This window comes from Quercus suber, unplaced genomic scaffold (genome assembly GCF_002906115.3).
Source record: "Quercus suber isolate HL8 unplaced genomic scaffold, Cork oak 2.0 scaffold_256, whole genome shotgun sequence".
Classification (NCBI taxonomy): Eukaryota; Viridiplantae; Streptophyta; class Magnoliopsida; order Fagales; family Fagaceae; genus Quercus; species Quercus suber.
In genome coordinates, this window is record NW_027069712.1 from 870246 (window position 1) to 881878 (window position 11633).

The following is an 11633-nucleotide window of genomic DNA, read 5'->3' on the forward strand; positions in this document are numbered from 1 at the left end:
TGGTTTTGCTCCCTCTCCATCTCCTTCTCCAGAGGCTTCGGTTGATGAGGATGATGATGCTGGTGATGATGAGGATGATGATGCTAGCTTTTCTAGTGATGATGAGATGATAATCTCTTAGTGACTTACCCTTTGTCATTCGTGACAAAAAGGGAGAGTAGTTTTGCGTTGAAAGTAGTCTTGTACTTGGGGGGAGAGTTAGTATAGGACATTTTATGTCAAAGGGAGTGTTTATAGATCTTGAGGGATGTAGTGAGGTTTACATGTATTTTTCTTTTCTTTCTTTTTACATTAGTCTCTCATATACTTGTCTTATGACCATTTATTGACATACATTGTACTTTATTTTCATATATATATGATGATGTATGTTTTTCTTCACCTATCTCTCCATGTGTTATTTCTTTTCTTTCTTTATACACATGTTTCTTTATGTATGCAATCTTTATTTCTGTTTCACACATGATGTCTTGATATGTTTTGTTTAAGTGTTTCAGAAAGACAGGTTGTGAAAGTCTACCATGCTATGAACTCTCTTCTTACAAATTTTTTCAAGAGTTTGTGTTAGGGTTAGATTTATTTTGTAATTCAACAAGTGGTTATGAATTTAGTGATTTAAGACTTCTCTCATTATTCATTTGTATATTGTGGTTTTGTCATTGATTGCCAAAGGGAGAGATTGTTAGGGACTTATTTGATGTAATTAGCTAATCCTTTGACAAAACGTACTTTACTTGTAATTAAGTAGATCTAAGATGTGTTTAGTACTTCAAAAAATAAGCGTTCAAGTTTAGTATTGAAGTCGTGCAAATTTGACCAAGAAACAAGTGAAGAATGTGCTGCTCATTAAACCTTGACAGAAGTCTCAATAGAATCATTTCTATTGAGAATTACTGTTGAAGCTTGACACAAACTGTGTCTATTGAGAATTACGAATCAGGTTTTCCAGATCTGATTACACGAATATCCTTAACTATTTGTATATGGTTTCTTTTCTCACAATCTTAGACATATATAAGGATTATTTTAAGAACTGTCACAAGCATGCATAAGGATGCAAGATGATGCAAAGTGATAATACATGCATATTATGACCGGAGACAGAAATTGCTCTAATTCATCATATTCTCTATAGAAGCTACTGCGTCTTTACTCTAAGGGTTTTGTGACTAAGGAGCTTCCTGATTTTCATTGTTGGATGAACTGAAGAACTTTATAGCCAACATCTTCTTCAAGTTGGTGTGTTAGTCACATATTGGGATCTGTGCATCATTGGATAGTCACGTACTGGGATTCATGCATTGAACAAAGAGATTGCCCCTACAATACAAGTCTAATTGGGTATTAAGGTAAGGGTTCAACTGTAGGTTGGTATTGGGTATTAGGATTCTTTTTACTTGTAATTGCTTGTGATTGATAATAGTGGATTTTCGGGAGTGGTTACTTTAAATTCACCAGGTGAGGTTTTGCCTCGGTAGTTTTCCCAATTCGTACACAAATCACCTATGTCAAACTTATTTTCCGCTACATTTAACTTAGTTGGTGATTTGTTTGTACTACCACGCTATTGCATATTAAATTGACTTAATTAATTAACTTGGATAATTAATTAATTAATTTACCAAAGGGATCAATACATTTTTGGCTTATCACAATCCAAATTTAAGGAAAAAGGACATGTACTTAAGTAAAATTAGAAGGACAAAAAAGAAAAATACTTTTGGAATACCTCATGACCAAGCAACAGAATTTCTAGCTAATGTCAAAGAGGAAAAACCTCCTAAAATTGCCCAAGAGGTACAAAAAACAGAAGGCCCAAATGCAACAACAATAAAAACAACAAAGAAGCAAGATAATAACAAAGATCAAAGCAAAGGAATAAAAACAACAACAAGAAGGTTATTACATAGAACTAACCCTTTACATACCTAGATTTTAAAGCCAGTAGTCTACTCCATCTGTTTACACTAATTTAAGCATAAACACAAATTTCACTTACACTCGATCACTCACGCACACAATGACATGTATTTAGGATTTACACAATAAAACACATGCTCATATCAAAACCCATTTTGACATCAACCACAATGACAGGTATTTAGTATTTACACAATAAAATACATGCTCGTATCAAAACCCATTTTGACATCAACCCCCAAGTCTATAAATGGCCATCCAACTGCCATTCATTTAAGACCCAAAAATCCAAATCAATTAGCCATACCCAAAACACCCATTTTTCAAACCCAAGCAAAATTACACAACTCTAGTCATCAAAATAATTAAAATTGAAACAAAAAGAAAATAAAGAAAAAAGACATTTGAGAAGAGAGGGGAGACTCGGTGGCCACTAGTGGAGGTGACACTGGTAATAAGTACCGCTAACTGCCATGGTGTGGGTTCAACGAGAAAAAAGAGAGCTACGAGAAACCAATGAGAGGGGAGAAGACTACAACAGGAAGCCCTAGAGGTGGTGGTGATAGTGTGGGACTAGCTGAAACCATGAAGATTCGGTCATGGGTCTCCAGTCTCCAATAGAGGGAGTTTCTTTGAAATTAAAATTTGGGGAAGCTGAAGTGAAAAGAGAATAGAAATAGGAGAAATTGAAGCACGCAAATCGCCAGCTTGGACATATGACGTGCCGATTTTTTGATCATTGAATTTTATATACGGCTGATATTAAAGCTATTGTACAGGATCTCAATCTCTTATATTCGAAGCCGCTCCGTAAAGGGAAAAAAAAAGAAAAAAAAAGAAAAAAAAAAGAAAAGAAAAAAAAAACCGAGAAAAATCAATGAGAGCATTTCGGTTAGCTCTTTCCAGTTTTCCTCCGGTTCAATGCTATTGAACACTCTCTTACAAGAAGCAAAGTTAGAGCCCAGACAGAAATATTAATCTTACGCGAACGCGTTTTTGTTTTTTTTAGTTAAATTGCCTCTCTCTCATCAGTAAAAATATTTGGGCCTGAAATATTTAACTTTCTGCACCTCGATGCGTATTTTTAATATGCAAATAAGGTGTTTGAGGAAATGGTTGTTAGTGTTTTCCTGAATGATGGTGGCGGGATTTAGTTTTTGAACAATACCGTTGTTTTGTTCCCAAAGGCTGATTTGAAACTGTATGAGGATATGATTCACCTGGATTTTAGAACATGGAGCACCATAATCAGGAGCTGTTGGGTAGAAGCCATGCACAATAAAGCTTTGTCCCTTTTCTTTCAAAGTGTAAATCAGGCTTCAGACCTGATAACCAAGTCTTGGCGGCTATTCTTAAACCCTGTGTTGCCTGCCCTCTCAGCTATCAAATTGGGGAAGGCTCTCCATGGTCATATTGTGAAGAGGGTCATCTTTATTACCACTACGTATCTGAAGCTCTACTTAACATGTATGCCAAATGTGGTGAGCCTGATAATTGCCGAAAACTGTTTGGTCAGATGGGTCACTTTTTTTTTTTTTTTTGAGAAAGTTTTAACTTATGACAGTAGCTCTTTATCATCAGATTAAGACACCAATCAGTTTTTGGTGTAGGTGGAGATTGAACTCTAAACCTCTTATACAACTATTAGAGATTTTACTATTTAAACTAACTAGAACGCATAGATGGGTCACTTAAAACATTGTCGTGTATGGATTTTCTAGTTACCAAATATGTGATGTTGAGGTTGTTTTATGCAATCAACATAGGTGGCGAGGCGAAACCTAACCCAATAACTATTGTGACCACTCTACCTGCGTGTGCTTGCTTGCTAAATAAGTAAATATGGATGCAGGAAAGAGCACTCTTATGTGATTAAATCTGGATGGGAAACAGATACCCTTATTGAGAATGCACTGGTATCATGGTATGCATAATGCAGGCTAGCATGCAATGATGCACATGCTGTGTTTACTAGCATCAATCACAAAGATGTTTTGTGGAATGCAATTATTACAGGGTTTGCTGAGAATAAGTTCATTATTGATGCATTCAAGATGCTGAAAGGACCAACAGAACCAAATTATGCAACAATTGCAAATATTCTGCCTGTTTTTGCTTCTTTAGATAAGAATGTTCCCTACTGCTTTGGTAGAGAGATACGTTGTTATGTACAGCAGCGGACTGAATTGCTAGCAGACGTTTCTGTCTTCAACGCTTTAGTGAGCTTACTTAAGAGTTGGATGGATGGATGAGGTGGAGTCATTGTTCCGAAATATGATATCAAGAGATTCAATTTAATGGAATGCCATAATTGCAGGATATGCATTACATGATGAGTGGTTGAAAGCCCTGGACCTGTAACTTTTGTTAGCATTCTTCCTGCTTGTGCACAATTACAAAATCTGCGGGAGATTAATGATAATATTTTTGACACACTTACCCATGTGAAGATACAACAGTGGGCAATGCCTTAGTTGTTATGCAAAATACAACTGCATAAAAGCATATTTTCATACATTTTTGATGATTTATGGGAAAGAATTGATAATCTTGGAATTCTATGGTAGATGCCTTTGTAGGGAGTGAGTATGATAATTTCTGGGCCTATTAAATTGGATGCCCAGTGAAGGAATTAGACCTAACTCCATTACTATCTTGACAATAATTCATTTTTGTGCTAACACATAGCTATTCAATTAGGGCTAGTTTATTATAAGGTGATGTTGAACCCTACTGCTGGAAACGCATTGCCTGATGTATATGCCAATTTTGGTAACATAGAATAAGCATTTGTCCAAAGTTAGTCAGAGAAAAGGAATTTGATCACATGCAACTCAATAATCTCAGGTTATGTCATTTGTTGATTACATGATGATGCATGTAAGATTTTTGACAGGGTGTCTAACATAGATATCACTACCTGGAATCTAATGGTTTGAGCTTATGCAGAAAATTTTTCTTCTGTTCAAGCTCTCAATATGCTTCAGGAGTTACAAGATCGAGGAATGAAGCCTGGTGCGGTGACAATCATGAGCTTACTTCCGGTATGTGTTCAAATGGCCTCAGCTCACTTGCTGAAGCAATGTCATGTATATGCAGTTAGAGCTGGTTTTGAGGATGTCCACTTGAAGGAAGCTTTGTTAGATGTATATGAAAAATGTGGTGCTAGACAGCGTGATTATAAGATTTTTCAGTTAAGCACCCATAAGGATCTGGTTATGTTCACAGCTATGGTCAGTGGGTATGTCATGAATGGTATAGGAGAGGAAACACCCATAAGGATCTGGTTATGTTCGCAGCTATGGTCAGTGGGTATGCCATGAATGGTATTGGAGAGGAAACACTCATAATTTTCTCTAATATGCTTGAATTTTGTGTAAAGCCAGATTATGTTATTGTCATTGCTGTTTTATCTGCTTCTTGTCATTCTGACCTAGTAAATGAAGGGTTAAAGATATTCAATTCAATAAAAAGGTCCATGGGTTAAATCCGACAATGGAACAGTATGCCTACGTGGTGGATCTCCTTGCTCTGTTTTGTGGCAGATCACCTTGAAATTGAGGCTAACAATATTGGGAACTATGTGGTGATGTCAATCATTTATGCAGCAGATGCTAGATGGGATGGGGCATGGAGGTAAGAAAGCTTATGAGGACTACGGATCTGAAAAAGCCAGCAAGATGCAGCTGGATTGAAGTGGAGAGGAGGAAAATCGTCTTTTATATCCGGGGACTCTTCTCATCCTCAAAGTCATATACACTAAATTGATCACATTGGATCAAAAAAATCAAGGAGTGGCTTCATTTTTGGGTTACCCATGGGTTTGGATATGGCATTTGTGGTTGGTGTCATAACTCATAAGCAAATGCAGGCAGAATTACTTTGTAAATGAGCTCAGACATTATATCCTGTAGCTTCATGAGGCAGAATTCCCATGTGGCTTTTTCAGGTGCAGATGCATCATTTTACTTAAGTGACTCCCCTCCATTGAAAATTCTGATCGACTCTTCTACTGTAGTCAAACTTAGTTTAGTTATTTCCAATTTTTTTTTAATCAAATTTACGGGGGATGGTTTTCTGTTGTAACTTGTAAGTGCTACATTTCTAACTATAGAACTTCTATTTTTAAATTTCTTGCCAACTCTTCTCCTCCTTTTACCTTTTGTAGGTGAGTTTCAAATTTCAGGTCAGCTTTTGAGACCTTGTGTGACTGCCTTCTTCAGCTTAATAGCTGGGATCACTCTGCATCCCTATGGATGGGATGGGATGGATGATGTCAAATCATTTCATAGAAAGTTCTCAGGATTTTATCCCCTTAGTGGCACACCTTGGCAGTTCAGAGGCATTGGGGTTGAAGTTTTTCATGATCTTCAGCTGCTAAGAGTTTCAATCTTATTTTATGTTCAAAATTTCATTTTCTTTCTTTATGCAGAATACCAAGTAGGTTCTTGGCATTCCATTTGTTGGAAGTTAGATAAGATGAATGAACTGCAAAGTTAAAGGCATAATGAAATAATTTCTTTTGTTATGATGCATGCTCACCTAACATGGTTCCACACCTAAATCAAGTGCATTATCCTCAGTCCTCACACCTAGTAAATACACCCTTTTTGTAGGATATATCGAAATTTGTAGAATAACAACCTTTTTGTTATATAATTGACTTTGTTCTTAGTTTTAACCACTCCCACATTTCTTTTAAGTGCAGTCCAAATCCATGGCTTTTCAGTTTTTTACAATTTGTTTTTCTGCTTTCTATTTCTCTCTTAGGAATATGCGGAATAGAAAGTGTTGGCAAGGTCTGAATGTATTACTTGTGAATGATTGCTAAGCTTGAAGTCACCACAAAAAGATCTGAATTCAGGATATGGATTACTGTTCATGCCTCTATCCAAAGTAATTCAACAACATGGGGCTGGCTGCAGGTATTTTTATGTGCATTTAATCTAGTGCAATAAATCTAAAGCCTAAAAATTCCTCAAAATCTACATTGGAGGTTTGGAGGTCCCAAACTTTTACCCCATTGTTATTTTTAAATCTATGCCCTAAGATAATTTTGGGTCAAATTAAAAATAAAGCAAGTGTAAAAGATGGCTAGTTTCCAAAAGAGAACCCAAGAAAAGAAAAATTGAAAAAAAAAGAACAGTCAAGGTATTTAAAAAGTTATTCTTCTTTTCCAAAGATGTACTCTCTATTTGGTGACAATGGTGTTCTGTAGTTTGAAGCCGGCAAAAACAAAAGGTCTTAACAGGATCAGCTCACTGTCAAAATCATGGCATCTCTCCTGTTTTTGGAGATGTTAGAGGGAACAAGGTAAGCAACTCTGGTTCAGTGTATCCTGGTCTGGACCGTGGTGATGGATGCAAATAAAATCGCCTCTCTTTGATGGCTTTCTCTTCTTCTTGGCTATTCAATTCAGGTATTGCTGATTCTTCATTCTTTTGCTCTTCCAGGATGGTCAGCTTTGAGAACATTGTAGAAGGGGTCACAGGGCTTGGAAGAAAACCAGAGTTCCCTGATTTGGTGGGGGAGAAGCTTTTCTGGTCAGTTGATGCAGTTGATGTAGCAGGTTTAAATGGGCAAGGGGGTTTAACTATCTCAAGCTTGGGCCTAGAGTACTGCCTTCTCTCATGGAGTTTGGGTGTTGGCCTTTTTACACCTACAACCTTTGTTGCTGCTGCTTCTTGTGCTGTATTACCTTCTGATGGGCCTGTTAAGCGCTGTACAACCTCTCGGAAAGTATGTGTGTCTGTTTGTACGAATGTGGTTAAAGGTTTACAACCGGCTGTGCCCTGGCTTCCCAGCTTATCCATGAATGTCTATTTCATTTGACAAGCTTTTCATCTCAATCAGGCTCTGACCTGCAATACAGACGCATTTATAAACTGGTTAGTGTTCTCATTCAGATGGCATCCTTTTAGGTAGATAGGAATTTGACATCTCAAGCTGATTGCCAATACATCATCTTGGTGGATATCAGACTGCAAAAGCAAAATCTATTTTGGTATGTTTGTTAATGACTTTACTTGCCTAACTTAGTCCAGTCAAGAGCAGTTGATATGCCAACTCATTAATATATGTGAGCAAAAAAGTGTTTCACCAAGATTTGAAGGGGAAAAGAAAGAAAGAAAGAAATTTAAAAAAAAAAAGAAAGAAAGAAAGGGAAACAATTAATAAAGATTTGTGGTACTATGATTAATGATGCACAATTGACTTTGGCGTGGCTGAATTTTCTTCATCATAGAAGCTAAAAACTAACACTTGATCATCTTCACCTATAAGTTGAGAAAGAATAACTTGTGACATGTTTAGAAGTCATATGCGTGTCATATTTTAAAAAGAGCAGCCCTAAGAAAAAGTTTTCAGTGAGAAAACCTAACCATGATTATTGCACCCTTGGGAGTGAAGGGTTAAATTACACAAACATGCTATATATTAGTGTTAACTGACATACACCAATCAAGTAATGAGGATGCAAACAAGAGAAAGAGATTGACATACTAGTTAGAAGGTTTTGTTTGATTCGTTCTTTCAGTGTTTAGGCAACTAAGAGTTTGGCGGTCATCATAGACAATTGTAATAGTCGAAAATAGGTGTGACAGACATCCATTCCTTTTTTTTTGGGGGGGGGGTTAAAATACATCCATCCATTCCTAACATGTAGCAAAATCACTCGGATTTGAAATAGATTTATTTTCTAGTTCATATTAAGTATTATATTTAGTATTATAAATATAAAGTGTATTTAGTGTCATATCATTTAAAATTTTAAATGATGTTACTCTCCATACTCTATTAGATCTAAGAATAAAATTTTAACAGTAAGATAAATTCTCTTCAAGTCAAATGGAACTATGCTGATGTTTTCTACGTAGCCAACTTTTTTTTTTTTAAAACAGGAATTATGGGGATAATAGTACTGGTAGGTTATATGAGGGTTGGCATGTTTTAGACCTTACCTGTCAAAAAGCCACCCAAAAAATTATGTTGCTTTTTTAGTGCATTATGCTTGGGATTTCCAAAAAAAAAAAAAAAATGGTTAAATGCTTGTGATTTCCGCTCCAAAAGTGTTAGGCTTCGTTAGGCTTGCTTTGTTTTTTTTTTGTTTTTTGTTTTTTTTTTTGTTTTTTGTGAGTGGGACACCCACGGGCCTCTCTCTCGCTCTTTCTCTGTCCACCGTAAAATGTGTTAAAGGGAATCTTGGCCCATGTTGAATTTGGCAGAGACAAACTTGACCATTTCCTTGCCCTTTCTCTTCTAATTGGGCAGCAATTACCTTTTAAGGAAAAGAGAAGAAGCAAAGAATCATATAATTATTTACCTAATTACCATGAAAAGGAAAAAATTTATACCAAATTACCAATTATCTTCCCCCAAGCTAAATTGGGAACTTTAAAGCAATATTGCTAAAGTGGTGAATAGCATGTGATAAACTCAACTCACTTTTATTTAAACTTTTTAATCAAGGCCTTGACAGCTGAGATGACTCATTTTATGATTAAGATTTTACTTTTTGGATTTAACCATGTAAAGATGTGAATGTCATTTACATTTGTAATAATCTGAGCCATAAAAATGGATCCCTTAAAATGGAGATGTCTTGATACATCGTGAGTGTCATCATTATATGCATAGTTATCAATGGAGTTCTACCATGAATTTTTTTGAGTTATCTGTTAAATCTTATATTGGGTATCAAATATCACTACTTTTTGTCTAAATAAAGTTATCTACTTCTTCTAATTAAAGCCAGCCCAACTTAGAATTAAATCTTGTTGTTTGAATGTTAGTTCACAGGTAGCTAAAAGAACAAACTTCGAAGTTCGGTTTTCAGCTGGAGTACCGTTGCCCACCACGCCCCAACAAACCAAAATTTGCCAACACAGTGTTTCAAAGCTTTGACATATGGTTATATATACTATTCATGCTTGTATACACATTCCTTTCTATCTTGTTCTAATAAACTTCTATCTATAAACAACACATAATCAGGATTAATAATAAGGAGCACAAGGAAATATACACAAGAACAAAAGCAAGGGGAGATACATCACAGACCACAAGATATTATCACTGTTGTTTATATCTCAATTAAAAGTATGTTAATATGTTATTCATGTCAAGGCTCTATCCAATTTTGTTTATATTGTCCTCGATTTTATATTAAAGGGCATGTAATTGTTGGTGTTCAATGCAACAACATAACCAATATAATATCATTCAAATTTATGTAATACAAAAGAAGAAGAAGAAGAAGAAGAAGAAGAAGAAGAAGTAGGAAAATTTATTCATACATTTACCTCAGAAGCCCTCTGTTGATTATGCAGCTTCGCAACAAAGTAAAAATTTTTGTGGCATTCACATGGAGATTAAAGTGAAGAAAGAAATTGAAACAATAAGTGAGAGAAGAGTCAAGAAAGAAAGGGGAGGAAGAGAAAGAGAAAGAGAAAGAGAGAGTTAACAGAACTAGAACTTAATGGAAGCTAAGGTTTTCTGGCGCACACTAACATTCCAATTAAGACAAAGAAACTGTGACCTCAAAAGCCTTTACAACCGTTGGGTTTGCCACATCACCTGTTTGTTACAAATGGCAAGGGGAAGGGCCCACAAACTATTGCTTTCGAAATAACTGCAGGGCAGGTAAGGTAACTACGCAACCAGTAACCCCTCTGGGAAATGCTATTATTGACAACTTACCTAGGACTCAGTCTTACAAACCGTTTGACACCTTATGCAAAAACAAAATTACTTTCACAAAGTTCTCCTCTTTCAGAAATTACTAATATAAATTTTTTTACAAACTTTTTCCAAACGTCACGTATTTAACCAACTCAAATGAAAATTTCATTTCAAAATCTTAAAAGAAAAAGGAAAAAAGTTTGGGTGTAAACATGTTTGAGACTATTTTACTCCAATCAATTATATAGTAATTGAAAAGATTATTCATGTGTATTTTTTACTTAGACAATTTTTTTATCGATTCATATGATTTTTTTTAATAATACACATAGACAGTCTTGTAATTTGCCACGTAATAGGTTGGAAAAGATAACTCAAAATATATTTAGAGCCAAACTTTATGAAAAGAGAGAGTACTATTTTTTCATGCTCTAAAAATACTAAGAATTTTCCTCTACGATCTTAAAAAAGTAAAAAAATTAAAAAGAAAATTTAGGACACCATGTCACTGGTACGGTATTGATGGACCCTGAATTTTCTTTCCTACTTCTGCATTATTTGGCAATCTTTTCTTGATCAAATGTGCATTGTGCACTGTGTGTTAGTTATCAATTGGGCATATGGTAATTAAATTATTATTATTATTATTATTATTTTTTAAGGATAAACGGCAGAGACATGTGGCAATTAATTAATGGTGGGAGTTTAGTAGTAGGGGGGGTCTGACGGGCATTGATGATCCAAATCAGTATTGTAATTTACCGCCCCGCGCGGCGGGGGGGTGGTTCCTTGATTTACTCTCCCATTTGCGGTTGCCCGTTGGTGCTTTCTTGCGTAACTCTTTAATATTTTTTTCTTCCTGCCAGTGTGTCGTGTAAAGAAAATGTGAAGGTGACGCCTCTGTGGATAAAATCTAGGGCTTCCTAGCTTTTGTGCAACAACTTTGTCATACTTTTCACTGGCAGATTGTAAAATGTAGAGAAAAAGTAGTAGATTTATGTATAAGTGACAAACAACCGATCACACTTTTGCCA

General features: G+C 35.7%; 1 protein-coding gene and 1 pseudogene across 2 annotated transcripts; one reads left to right on the forward strand and one right to left on the reverse strand.

The window, feature by feature from the left end:
- The first annotated feature begins 2436 nt into the window (after positions 1 to 2436).
- Positions 2437 to 6265, forward strand: LOC112002157 (putative pentatricopeptide repeat-containing protein At5g08490; annotated as a pseudogene).
- Positions 6266 to 7002: 737 nt separating this feature from the next.
- On the reverse strand, positions 7003 to 10405 carry LOC112002219 (VQ motif-containing protein 31). 2 transcript variants are annotated; one of them, XM_024034374.2, is made up of 2 exons: positions 10221 to 10405; positions 7003 to 7781 (listed from the first exon to the last, which is right to left on the reverse strand). In XM_024034374.2, the coding sequence occupies exon 2, from the start codon at positions 7731 to 7733 to the stop codon at positions 7191 to 7193; it is 543 nt and encodes a 180-aa protein (XP_023890142.1). In that variant the 5' UTR covers positions 7734 to 7781; positions 10221 to 10405; the 3' UTR covers positions 7003 to 7190. The 2 variants fall into 2 exon arrangements, with proteins under 2 accessions (XP_023890142.1, XP_023890141.1); XM_024034373.2 differs by having other exon boundaries at positions 10215 to 10405.
- Between the last annotated feature and the right edge of the window lie 1228 nt (positions 10406 to 11633).